Consider the following 14456-nt stretch of genomic DNA (forward strand, 5'->3'; position numbering starts at 1 on the left):
CATATCACAAGGCAGCCCTGAAGCAAGCTGAGCGCTCTGATTGGTTCTTACGTGGTTCGCATTTTGCCATACGCACCATTTCCATTTTAACAGTCAGAAGTCATGTGATTTGGTCACGAAATTGAGAAATTCAAATTGAATAATTGTGCTCCGAGCGCCACACAGTGAATTACTTATTAACCTCACTTGCTCAAACCGAACTGAGGAATATCGGCCCTCTGTCGCTTTGTAATGGCCTCGCCGCACTGGGTCTAAATCGAACTGCCAATATTTTTCAATACGGCGCTCGTGCTTGATTGATAACAAGTTCATTTTTTTGAGAATATTTAAAAATTAGAAAAGTTGTCGTGTTTTAGCTGCATGCTTGATTATTATTAGTGTATATTTTTTGTCGAGGAAGTAGATCTATCAAGATTGTTTCCTTCAATCAAACAGCGCTGAAGTACGTAAGCGTGAAGATAATTCATACTCGGGTAAGTGAAATATATTACCTGTGGTTGTTTCTTTTTCTTGTCTTTCTTGTCAACAACTGCATACAAGTATTCTGTGTTCTCACCAGCCTGGGGTGTCTCGTTCATGGCGGCTTTAGTGTAGTCTTCAAGCCCTACGCAGGACGCGCGGTTCTCAGGTAACCCAGTAGTTCCTTTCTGAGGGCGGCCTGATGGTTTTTTGAGGGCGCTTCCTTCAGAACTGGCTCTGCTTTTTCTTTCTTTATGAACAACAGCATAAACATGATCCTTGTTTTCCTCATTATCATAGTACAAACTGGGTGCTTGCTCTATTCCTTTCTCATCACTCACGAACAGTGTGTTTTTTCGTTCTCGTTCCTGAACATCTGAACACATCTCACTTACTGACCTCGACGTTCGATGAGTCTCATCAGTGTCATTATACTCGCGCTCTTTTTTGCAGTCGCTCACTGTCTCGTAGGTGGCCATCTCAGATTCCGTTCGTGAAAGGGTTAGGTGAACGGTAAGTTCAGTGGAGCTCTGCGTTTGTTGAACAAGCTCAGGGTCGAGCGATGTCTGTGCAGTGCTCAAAGGCTTCTCGTAGGTGCATATGACGCGGTCTTTGCCTAAATACCATCTATGACAAAATGAATTAAGCCTTCCTAAAATGTCGTGCCATAAAATGTTTATCAAACACTTTAAAATTGTTTTTTGACACTCATTGATAATTCCTTTGACGACTAAATTCGGGGCTTAACGTTACTACTAACTCAGCTGTTGTAACATGTGTATCAGTTCGTGTTGTTACAGTACATCCTGCTTCTTTTAAGCTCCGACCATACTTTAATCTCAAACCCAGCTTTTTGAGGAGGGTTATAACACGTAAAGATAACTACCGTGGCTATCTGCAGCTTTAGAACGATTTTTCCTTGTCATGCGGACAGGTGACATCCATCAAAAACGAAGTGCCGAAGTACATTTTACTCCCCTCTACATTTGATCAATTTCTTGCGTTCCTTTTTTTTTTTTTTTTTTATTTTACATATAAATGTCTTAACAGCTTCTAAGACAGTGGTTTGTCAAATATAACTGAGACCTGGAAAGGGAACCTTTTCTTCGAAATATTCCATTTATATGCAAAAATGATTAAAATGTAGTTAGATATATATCAGTAATCTTACGTCAACTTACTGAATGTAATATCATTTCCATCGTAATTCCCAAACATCGTGTCATCAATGAATTTTTTTAACCATTGTCGTCGGTGTTAGTGTTGAGAGAAAAAAAAAAACAGCAAAGGTTAGTGTGTTCCTTTTAAAGCAATGTCAAAGAATTAACAATACAACAACGCATAAACTTCTTGGATTATTAGAGGTACATGTAATGGGGATGCTATGCACATGCTGTCGTGCACTGGTGGTTGATACTATGAATAGTAGAAAACGACAATTACGTGAAAACACATGAGAAATAATATTTTCCACCATAAAAAAAAAAAAAAAAGCTTGACGAGAAACAATCGAAAACACCATGCAAGATACTTACATTGTTTACTGTGCCTCTGATGTCTTCGAAAGAACATTAGTCCAAAAGTGACAAAGAGAATCAGAATGAATATGGCTAATAGCACCACTACAACTACAACCAAGTTAGGCTTGCTGGTATGTACATCGTCTGCCAAGGGATACTCAGTGACGGTATCAGTCTCAAACTTTATCCCTTCATAGATATATATATATATAAGAAGAGGTTGTTTCAGGTAAGGCATGGGGCTAAATATTTAGAATCAATTTAGTTTTTATATACAATGCTTTAAATATTATTTAATCTCGTACATCTTAATTCTCTTTTCTTTTTTTAAAGAGAAGGTGGAGTCCAGTATACCTAATTTTACTTTTATAGTTTTTACTTTCTATCTATTATTTCTGAATTTTAAAAAATGGACCTAAAACTTGATTTTAAACCCTCTGTAGAAAGATTAAAAGTGGATTTTTGTTTTAGGGTCGACGAGCTTTACTTGAATAGAATTTTGAATGAGTTGTCGCTGTAGTCCTGGGAAATTCTTTGAACCGTGTAGTTTTCGTCGCCTGGGATTCATCAGTCAGTCCTAAGGAAGAACATCGAACCAAAGTTATTGATTTGCTTCATGAAAATTCAATGTAGCCCTAGCAACAACAGCAACTTTAATTGTACCCTACATTGAAACATCTGATAAAAGGAGGTATTACATGACAAATGGAAAGAATAAAGGCTGTCCGTTTCAATCATCGAGGGCTTAAAAGACAAGGCAGCCTAAGGTTATTAATATATGATTATATTAAAAGGTCAGTTACTACTAACGTGCGCACACTGCAAAAAACACAAAACGAAAATAGAAAGAAAAAAGGAAGGAGCAAAAGAAAAAGCCAGCAGAAAAAGAAAATCAACAAAAGAAAGCTAAGTATGCTGTTAATTAACATTGGAAAGCCATAAAAATGTAGTTTTGGCAAACTTGCAACCAGTATTCTGTAATAAGAATTGACTTAAACTATTTCTTAAAACGTTTGAAAGATAGAGAAGCTTTATGTCATCACTTATATTATTTCAAACCCTAGCACCCTGGGTGAGAAAAGCTTTATTTATGTCATGACTTCTATCATTTCAAACCATAGCACCCTGGAACCTTTAAAAATTGTGCAAATACTATTACGTCCATGATAATGATGCCGATGATGTTAGTAAATGATAATAAGCAGAACAAAAAACAACAAATGGAATTACTTAATATTTAAAAATCAGTTCTCTCTTTTCCCTATCTCTTCATGGTTTTTCGTTCCCTTTCTTTTTACCTCCATGTAAAAATCTAAAATTAAGGACCTGTTAAACGGGAGTTTCTCGGAGTAAATCGAGAGAAGAACTGGAATTATACCTACGTTTACACATATTTACAATATAGTTTAGAAATGTGTGTTGGAAAGGCCAATTGACATTTATCTGTTATAGCGGACGCCATCAACCTCGCCGCATTTTAATCTGGTGATTGTCCATCCAGTTTTAAAAAGAGCGCAAGGCGAAAACAATTATATTTATATGAAAACAATTATATTTATATAAAAACAATTATATTTATATGAAAACAATTATATTTATATGAAAACAATTATATTTATATGAAAACAATTATATTTATATGAAAACAATTATATTTATATGAAAACAATTATATTTATATGAAAACAATTATATTTATATGAAAACAATTATATTTATATGAAAACAATTATATTTATATGAAAACAATTATATAAATAAATGAATAAATACATATATTAACAGAATTCAGAAAAGTGCTTATCAAGATGACTATATTGGCTCACTACCAAGATCCAAAGTAATTCTTCTATCTAATATTTGCAATATGTTAATGAATCATTTAATTATATTGCTCGGTGTACTAGACTATCGAGAAAAGGAATAAATTTCAATACTACTGACCAAATCCTAGTCCCACTTTCGTGTATTGATGGTCTATTACCTGCTTCATCTCTACATTCACATGTGAATCCTGCGTCTTTGGAGGATGTAGAACAACCGATATCATTATGGCGTCCATAGTTCTTACTCCCACTTTCTTGCATTGATGGTCTATTTCCTGCTCCATATTTACATTCACATATGAATCCTGCGTTTTGGGCGGTTGTAGAACAGCCGATATCATTGTAAAGCCCGTAGTTCTCATTATAATTTTTATACATTTGTGCGCAGTTCTCTTTTTCGCTGTTAGGTTCTCCCCTTGCCCAAGGCCAGTTTCTTTCATCGGACACATTTAATGTGCTATTATCACTTAACCATCTCCACTTTCCAGTTGATTTATCTTTCCTTAAGCCTATAAAGTATTCCATAGTGTTCTTTCTCTGGATAGTTTGGCTCAGGAAGTTCCATTCCTCAAGACTCTCAATCGAAACAAGATTACATCTAGACCTTTCGCAGATTCCTTTGCTTCTCAACCAACTGTCCATGTTACTATCATTGCTCTTATAGAAAATGTACGTGGAACCACTGCAGTTCTTCAGGTAACCTAATGGTACAATTTAAAAAAGACATACTTCATGTGAAGAACATTGACCTTGTCAGCCAATAACGCCTTGGATAGCAGGTCTAGGAGCAGAAAGAAACTGCTCTGAGTACAATGTTCTTTAATATGAAATAGTATCCAAAACTACAGGGGCCTTCCAGCGTAGGTGAACTTTTATTAAATTGTATTCGTATATGAACAGTGTTTTTCGGTAGCTATAGGCATAGATGGAATAACCTGTTTTTTGTTTTGTTTTTGTTTTTTATTTTTTATTTTTTTGCATTTTTCATAGGGGTTAGAGAGGGAGAGGGTAGGTGTGCAAATAGTTTCATACGAAGAATACTTGCTCTGTTTGTTGTTGTTGTTTTTTTTTTTCTTTTTAAGTTCCACTCCATACCAACCTTTTCCAGTTATTTCTAGTTCTTTGTACATTTTGATTTAATTTTACATTTGGATACTAAGCACTCGTCTTTAGAACAAGCATATTAATCATTTTTTTGTAGCTCAATTTTAAAACTAGCACATGAGAACTATACAAGCCCCTAATTTCAGGTTTGCTTAAAAACGTGGCTGCGACAATGGTAGATTTAAAACGGTTTCGGGGTGTCTAAGTACTGTGATATTTCAAGTGTGGTGGTCCGTTCAAGCTCAAAACCAAATTAGAATTTCTACTAATTGGAGGATACAGCGCATCCTATCTTATTGACGCAAGCCTACTTTATCGCCAGCTTTCAGACGGATACAAAATGGAAAAAAAAAAAAAAAAAAGTTTAGTTTAGTTTAGTTTAGTTTAATTCATTCGCCACAGGAATAGCAGGAGAAAGGAACAGAACTTTCGTTCCAGTTGACACCTAACCCCTTTTTTACCCACCCATCCCACCCCGGCGAGGACATCCATCGCACAGTAATCTCGTGCGTGGAAAATTAACGTCTCCTACCCCAACCCTGCAGGAGACGGGACCTCCATTTATCGTCCCTATCCGAGAAGACTAGAAAGTCTAACCATTGGCAGATATTATTACAAAGGCAGCACTTTCTTCTCAGTTAATTAAAGACCCTGAGTGTTGGTCCGGCCGGATTTGAACTCACGACCTCCTGCACAATAGTCTGGCGCTCTATCAATTGAGCTAGCCCGGGAGGCGGTTAGCTTAATTGGTAGAGCGTCCCGAACTCGACATTTAGCTGTTAATCTAACCATCTTCCTTATCAGCATTACTTTTTATAAGTATGGTTGCAATTGGTACGAGAAGAACACCACAAACCACGCTTTTCCCATTTTACAAATCAAGTGCCTCCCACGATATGCTAAAGCAATAAAAACGAAATCGCTTGCAAATCACTGTATGATAACAGTTTCATGCACTTCAGTTAGCACCTGTAAACAAATAATTTCGTTCAAGCCTTGCTTCGACGAGACCGTCAGTATGAAAAGCATGCATGCGTAACAAGCACGTTTGAATATGTGATAATTTGGATATATCAACAAAGTTGAAATGGTAAATTGGCCACCGTAACGATTACAAAAGCTGATGTTTCGAACGTTAGCCCTTCGTCGGAGCGAATACAGGAATTGTGGGTTGTGTGTGCTTTTAAAGGCAGAAAATGGAGCTACGTTATTGGTGGGAACATGGCAACGAGAAAAACAAGAATAAATTTGTGGAATGAAAAGCGTTCGTTGATCCCTGTGGGATTTAGACTGCCGGTTTAAAAGATGAGCTTTTGTTCAAGATTTTTACGGCTTTCCGTGTTACCTAAGTGTAAGGAAAGACCGCAGATTGCTATAGTTTCTTAGAATGATTGGGTAAATTAAAATGCCTAGCGACTGGTTTCCATGTGTCCTTGTCATTCCTTTCCACGTCTCGAAGGTGTTCTCGGAATCGGTCACCTAGTCTTCTGCATGTTTCGCCGATGTACATCTTTTTGCAAGAAGTGCAAGTTATGCAATAGATTACATTGGAGGAGGTGAACGTGAAGTGATCGGTGATGTTAATGGATCGTTTAGGTCCCGATATTTTATCAGTGTTGTGAATGAAAGCACACGTCTTGCATCGTGCACGAGCGCATTTAAAAGGGCCTTGTTGGTCATTAGTCTGAAAAGAACTTCTGACCATAAAATCGCCTATGTTTTTGTCGCGTTTGAATGAAATGAGCGGAGGCTGCGAAAAGATAGCGCTTGTCTCTGGATCGTTTTGAAGTAATTTAAAGTTTTTAAGAATGATGGATTAAACTGAGTGGTTGTGAGGGTGAAACGTGAGAGTGAATGGAATGCGGTCGGAATCTTCCTTATGCGACGTTTGTAGTGCTGAATGTCGATCAATAAGTTGGGCGCGGTGGTAACCCGCTTGGACGACAGAAACAGGGTAACCACGTTTATCGAAAGACTGGCACATTAACTCTGATTTGTGGTGGAAATCAGAGTCATCACTACATAAACGACGAAGTCTTAGAAACTGAGAAAAAGGAATGGAATTCTCAACGTGAGATGGATGCGAAGACGAATATAACAAGTAATTATGCGAGTCTGTAGGTTTGTAATACACACTAGTGCATAAACCGTTACCTTCAATTGAAACTTTGATGTCTAAAAATGATAAAGAATTGTCAGAAATTTCCCAGTATATTTGAGAGCCGGGTGAAAAGAATTGACTGCGGTCATGAATTGAGTGAGCTCCTCTTTGGTAGAGGAGGAAGCGCCGATACAGTCGTCGATGTAGCGGCCGTAGAGTTCAGGTTTCGATCCGTTGTATTGGCTGAAAAAGTGATGTTCGACAAAACCTACAAAAAATTAGCCCATGACTACACCATTGGTTTGTTTGAAGAAGTTGTTTCCGAATGAAAAACAATTGAGTGTGAGCACTAGTTCGGCTAAGCGTACTTATTATTTAGGCAGGAATCAAGTATGAAGTTTATTTTCCACTCATTAAACGTGAGACGACCTTCAGCGGCAAAATAAATGAAATGATCAACAAGTGAAACTTTGCACAGCACAACCACGTTTTATCGTACTGTCATTTTAATTTTTGCACTTTTGTTCTGCTGACTGCGTTCATGAAAGTCCTCTGTGACGAACAATATATTCCTTTAGGCCCTATATTATATTCATCAAGTGGAGGTGCCACTAAATTCACTTCTTAAGCCTGCAATTCTTCTTCTTTGTTAATGAAATTCACGCTAATATGACCTTAATAGTTCGATCATGTAATATTGGTGCCGCTATGGCAAGTCCTGCGCTGAGTTGTATTTCACATAATAAAAAAGTGCGAATGTCTTTTTGTAATGGTAAACGGTCTGGTAAAATTGTATTTCTATCTAGATGTATATGCACGACTATTTTCATTAAGATCCATCAAAACGAATATCGATCGTTGCCTGAAAGTTGATATGAGGCCATAAGTTAAGCGCTCGCAGCCTTTTGATAGTACTATAACTAAAATTTATAATACTGTGTTACAAGTATCGATTTGCAGTGGTGATCCTCACGCTGCTGATACCTTTTTATACAAATGCTTAAAAGCAAGAGTAGTCTATTTCTTTTGCTTAACTGAAAGCCAAAATTAACAGTAATGGTTTAAAATCAAGTGCCACACTTGAAAATGAACAAACTTTGGAAAAAATTGAGGAAAGAAAAGGAATTTAAGATAGATAAACACCTAAGAACGAGACAAAAAAATAGACAAAAGATAAAAAAATGCTCAATTATATGCTTTACTTTATACTATAATTTCGTTTACTCTTATTCACTCTTATTTTAAGCCCCTGACCGTCAGCGTGTTGTGGATTTTATTGGCGCCTATAAGACCCTTTTGTCCATTATTATCGTTGCTCTCATATTATTGAATAGATTAATTATAAATTCAAGATGAATGATGTAGTTGATCGCACGTGGCCTGTGTTCCTATTTTTTTCCTTTCCATTCAGATACAATGTTGATCATAACGTATAGAAGACTTTCACGGCTGAAGAGTACCCCAATTGATGAACCACCACAAATAATACATGGAATAGGATTTTTTCTCAAAGCCATTTTTTTCATCTTCAGCAATAAGGCAGATACGACTGAATTAAATAGTGAAATACGTAGCTATTAATTATAACTAACTAGTTAGCTTACCAACATAGGCAATTACGTATATGGTCCCACTTAGCACAAGGATAGCAGAAAATACCACAGAACTGGATTTTTCCATTCCAACAAACAGATGTTACCTACGATCCGCACAAGCATTAAAAGCAAAATATTTGGTAAACCGCGGTATGATATGGATATTAGACGCTTCAGTTCTACCCTGACATGTGATTTCGCTCAAATCGCGCTAAGACGAGGCTGTCACCCCTAAACACACACGTACGTGCATCGATCACCCATAAATGTCACAAATGTAAACTGATATTAATCAAGAGGTTTACTTATAAGAAATTAATAAGAATACAGTCCATGTTAGCCTCTAGTGACATTATTCTTGCCCGGCATAATTCATTCAAACCTTGTTCAGCTCAAGTTATTATTGCAATCTCATAGTCTTTTTGGTCCCCCGATGACCCGTTTACAAACACAGCAAGGGAAATTGGCAAAAGCATTGTAAATAGGAAAACCAAAGTTTGTAAGTTCCACGCAGTGTTCCCCTCTAGAAGAAAGGGTAAATTTTTCTTGTTGTGTTTAACTGTGCCTCTCATTTATATCATTTAATTTCAGTTTTTTTTTCTTATCTACTCGGAAATCTATGCAAATGCCTAGAATAAAAACATCTTGAAAAGGTAAAAATAATCTTACGAAGACATTTTCTTCCAAAAATTGTCCCATTTTACTTTTGAAAGCGACCCACTTATTTCGCGTTTCTCTTGCAGTGTATTTTCGAAGGCTGGTTTACCGCGTTAATATAAAATAAATCACATGCCCATGTATAAATTTTATTCCGTTGAAAGTCGTTTGAGTTCGTTTTTCTGTGGCCCGACTGTTGAAGCAGAAACAAAACCAGAAACAAAACCCAAACCAAATCAAAACAAAACGCAAAGAGAATACAAAAACAAACAGACATCAAACATCTGATGTAGTTCTCTGCAAAGCGTTGTGTTTATTTGTTATACTCAATTTTATTTTCCGACGTGACGAAATATGATTTACCTTATAATATATTTTTTTGCCTAAATATTTATTTTAAGTATCTTTTTGCCTATCTGATCATTCTTTGTTGAACCAATGATTGAGTGATGTCAGTATAATTGCGAAAATCACTCTCCAGCTAGCTGGCTTGATGACTTGAAAGCTGTGTTTGAGAAATAAATCAATTCCATCCTCATTTCGCTCATTGGAAATCATGGTTGACCCAAGGAATCCTTTGATTTGCATCAGTTTCTTTCATTTTGGTAAATATCACTATATTTTGCGCGAAGTCTTCGTTTTTCCTCTTAGCTTACAAGAATTGTGTTTTACATTCCAAAAATGGTGCGTTTGTTCTTTTCATTCCTTTATTCCACAACTTCCTCTAGAACTTTATCGACATGATGATTTTCTTGTGCTTAGCGTTAATTGTGAATGCGATTTCTTAGACTTCTTTCAGCATTTTCTGTTCGAGTATGATTCTTTTGTGTTAAATCAAAAGTTCTCGTTTAAGCGCGGATTTACGCATATGTTTTCCATGTTGACACGGAAGCAGCGCTGATGTTACTTTAATGGAAGTTGTTGCCACCGCCGAAGTTATTTTATTATTTATTATCATTATCATATTATTATTATTATTATTATTATTATTATATTATTATTAATTTTTTTTTATGTCAGTTACCAAATCCTTTAATAGCATAGCTTTGCTAAGGCGCGCGCCCTGATTGGCTAATATGCTCGATCCATTTGCCCGTGGTTGCACGCTGAAGTCAGTTTGTTTTGCTCTTTTTTTTTCTTTTTTCACGGCAACTTTGTTCGTCACTTCTTACAACATAATTCCTGTTTTTTGTGTTTTTTTTTTTTTTTTTGCTGGTGAAATATGGAAGAATCTTCTAATTTTTCTTGAGATAAGGAAGATAATTCTTGCGGGATGCCAAATTTCGAGCTCGATTTTTTTGACGGGCCTCCCGGCTAAGAGTTCCAGATTTGCGAACTTAGGCGAGCAGGAGCTTAATCAGCTGGTTGAATAAAGACACTCAGAGAAGACCAAGAAAACAAAAAAAAAATGGTCTGTATCAACATTTTGAGGTGAGTATTAAATAGAAACAATTTTAGAGAGTGCGTTTCCGTGATTTAATTTACCAAGATACCTCTATTCAGAATGTGCAGTTAGTCTTCAATTCTCTAGGAAGCCGACTAAACTGAGACGAAGTTTTACCGACAGCACTTTCGCTTGTCGCCAGTTCAATATTTAGGTTAACTGAGCAGTTTGAAATTGTTTCTTAGTCCGAGATCGAAAAAACGCAAACTATCTCACTGTGACGATTCAAGAATATTGTTGCAGTGTCGCTTTGTCAGTTTTTGAATACACATTTTCGCGCGCTGATTGTGCTTTTCCATTCAGAGCGAATTTTAATAAATATTTATCCAGGAAATGAAAGATGTCTGGGGGTCTCAGTGTTACAAAAGAAATGGTTAGCGTGCAGCGTGCAACCACCGAGTTATGGATGCACTTGGTCGGTTGCTAAGCACGAAGAAGCGTAAGAGTCGCACAAGACGATAGCCGAGTGTGACTCTAGCTTTTCGGGAGACATCTGATAGTGAGAATGGATAAATCGTGTTTTGCGATAAATTTTGCCATCCTTCTACCATGCGGAGCCATAAATGGCAACAGTCATACTGGTACTGATAGGCACAATTCTTCAGTAATATAGAAGCGCTAGCTTTAGATATGGTTTTCCAGATACGTCTGATAGCTGGTTACAAAGAATGGATTTCTTAAATAGTCCGAATTCACCCTATTTGATCATTTGGATAACTCTTCAAACAGACTTCAATGTTTCTTTTGTCCTCTATATAACTGGTATGTATGAAAGAAAGAAAGAAAGAAACAGGACACTAACTAATAACTGGTTCTCAGAAATCATTCTTAGATCATTGAGAACCTAGAAACTAATCAATATAGAAGATGATACCCAGAGGGCAATTTTGTTTCACAAATAGAGTATGCGGTGGTGCAAAAACTTACTAGGCATGCAACTCGGTTACTAAGAAAGTTACGTTGGGGAAGATTAAATCAGCAAAGGGGACCAGATAATGTCTAAGGGCAAATATATAAGCATATTTTCTACGAAATAGACTATTGTTTGTATTATCCATCAAATATTGCGTAACGCGCGTAATTGTGAGCTGTTTTTCAGTCCAAATTCTTCTAATTCTTGAAAATAAATTTAGCAAAAATAATTGAATACATAAATTTATAACTTTTCTACAATTTTTTTTCTTTTTTCCTCTTTATCGCTTGGCTTCCCAAGAAGCGGTAGCTATGATCTGCTCCAAGTATTCTTTCTACGTGGAAAAGGGTGACTAGAGGAATGCCGTGAAAAAATATGGCGACCAAGCAAGCATTTCAATTGTCTCTATGGAAATCGAAAATGAATAGCACTTCGTCATGAACATGACAATGAAATACAATCAAACAAAGGGGCATTGGTTTATTGGCTTGGAGTGTGTGGTGCTGGCTCAGGCAAGAGCATAACCTTCTTCAACAGGACCTCACCTGGAACATGGCGCTGCAGTGAATATGAACCAAACAATCATACGACAGAAAAATACGTAGAGATGCTACTCTTTATCATCCAATAAAAAACAGACAAATTTGACCGTATTAATTGTTTTATTTTATATCTCAGCAGGTATTTACAGGAATGTAGATTACTTTATCTAATTTCAAAGTGTACAAAATAGGGTTTTCAGGAAAAAAAAATTAAGATTTGATCCCAGAACATTTCAGCATCGCTTTCGAAGAAAAAGGAAAAATCCTCCACTGGGTTTTAATATCTTCCTAACATGTTTAATAACAAAATGTCCCTTCTTTGATCATCAAAATGACCTGAAAATCTGAAAGAAAAAGACAAAAACTGACAGTAGTAGTACATTTTCAACGCGGGCCTCGTCCACCCACAAATTTATAAACATGAATATAGATATATAATATATATTTCTATGTATTCAAAATTACTAATCAATGGGCTAGATTTAGGCAGAGTGAAATAATAATTACACACTAGTAGCCTCAGGCACATCCATAGAACTGTCTAAATCCATCTCCTCCTCTTCTTCTGTTTCAAATTCTTGTTCCTCACTACAAGGAACAAAATAAATATTTCCCTTTTCGCAATTGGGATCCAATATTTTGCCAAATAAAATATGAAAAAGGTGTAACATTGCTAGGAAACGAGGCTAGTCTCACCCCAGGACTTGGAAGAAGAAGAGCGGGAAAATCGGGTCGGCCATCTTGTTGTGTCGATATAGTGTCGCCGCCGCTAGTTGTATTAAAAAAGGGTTTATTAAACGTTACAGTGGTGGCAGCGGTGGGATCCTGGACGAGATGACTTCGAGGGAAATGCTGGAGGATGCTATCGAGCGGTTAACCAAGCAGTTGAAGCTGGAAAACGCAACTTTGCGATCGACAAACGAGGAATTTCGACAAACACAGGTGAGCCTTGAAGCGTTGGAGAAAGAACACAAACGAGTCGTCCAGCAGCTCGGCGAGCTCAAGGAAAGGGAGTCCATACTGATCAGTGAGAGGGACGAAGCGAGGGAGTCGGCAAAGAGAGCGTTAGAGAAGGTGTCGGAGATGGAACGCAATCCGTTGCCTTTTAAGATACAGTCGGCGAAATCGACTGTAGGGAAGCCCGCAAAATTTTCGGGTAGTGGAAACGACACAGACTTCTAGGCGTTTTTGGATCAGTTTGAGGTCTGTGCGAGGATGAACGATTGGGGTGAAGAAGAAAAAGCAAATAAATTGGTTTTGTGCATAAAGGAGAAAGCACGCGTGGTCATTTCCCAACTCCTATTGGACGACAAGAACTACTACTAGCCCATAGTCTAGGCCCTGCGCGAAAAACCCGGAATTGGTCAGGTCCCCGAAGCCGCCAGAGCTACGCTCAAAGCTCGATGAAGAAAGTTAGGAGAAACCTTGTTGGATTTGAGCATTGATATTAAACGCCTTTGTAGAGAGGCTTACCCTACTTTGAGCCCAGCTAGTTTAGAGCAATCTTGTATTGATCATTTCACCGATACACTTGCGGTTTCACTTGCAAAAGATGTGATTTGCTCTAAGCCCTCGACATTAGATAAAGCCCTTTCAGAAGCTCTAGAGCTTGAAGAGCTGGAACTAAGAGCCATTAGAATGAGAGAGAGAGAGAGAGTTGTGAACGATGTGTCGACCAATGGGGGAGAAGTTCGTGAGGTGCTAAACTTATCCCTACCAGGCTGGGCCCCTGAGCTTTCAACCATGATTGCATCAGCCACAGCAAAAGCAGCAACTGAAGCGGTGGTTAATGCAATCCCTTCAAGGAGTGTTCAAGGAAACTACGTTCCTCCTCGATTCAGACAAGCCAATAGCAGGGGTAGGGGATGTTGGTCATGTGGGTCTATGTATCATTTCCAGAGGAACTGCCCACAGGGAAACTTCCGCAGGGCGGGGGAGAGATCGTAACCGTGAGTCGCTCCCCGCCCGGAGACCAAGCACCAGTGATACGCATTAGCTCCATCCAACCTAACGTGTTCTTGCTCGAATGCAAGATCAAAGGAGTCCCTGTGAGTGCAGTGATGGATTGTGGTAGCCCGATCTGCATTTTGAATAAGGAAGTGTTCAAACATATCGGTTTAAGTGACACCCTGGGGTAGGTCACATCCAAGATTGTGTGTGCTGAGGGCTCACGACTCAGTATCCTGGGAACTGTGGAGCTAGACACCACTCTCGAGGAGATAAGAGCTAAACAGCTGTTTTATGTTTGCAACAATCTGAAGCAGAATGCCCTACTTGGGATGGACTTTTTACAAA

At 37.8% G+C, this 14456-nt stretch overlaps 1 protein-coding gene and 1 pseudogene across 1 annotated transcript in view; one reads left to right on the forward strand and one right to left on the reverse strand.

Moving 5' to 3' along the window:
- Nucleotides 1-8729, reverse strand: part of LOC148723021 (uncharacterized) — a 10887-nt gene extending 2158 nt beyond the window's left edge. The window contains exons 1-5 of the mRNA XM_088732231.1: nt 8615-8729; nt 3964-4506; nt 2467-2556; nt 1995-2168; nt 492-1075 (exon numbers count right to left, since the gene is read on the reverse strand). Of these exons, the coding sequence (XP_088588357.1) occupies nt 492-1075; nt 1995-2168; nt 2467-2556; nt 3964-4506; nt 8615-8690 (1467 nt within the window). The 5' untranslated portion in view covers nt 8691-8729. The remainder of the gene's footprint in view (nt 1-491; nt 1076-1994; nt 2169-2466; nt 2557-3963; nt 4507-8614) is intronic.
- The window catches only part of LOC148723016 (uncharacterized), a 160182-nt pseudogene that overhangs the window by 65693 nt on the left and 80033 nt on the right, over nt 1-14456 (forward strand).

This window comes from Stylophora pistillata, chromosome 9 (assembly GCF_964205215.1).
Source record: "Stylophora pistillata chromosome 9, jaStyPist1.2, whole genome shotgun sequence".
Classification (NCBI taxonomy): Eukaryota; Metazoa; Cnidaria; class Anthozoa; order Scleractinia; family Pocilloporidae; genus Stylophora; species Stylophora pistillata.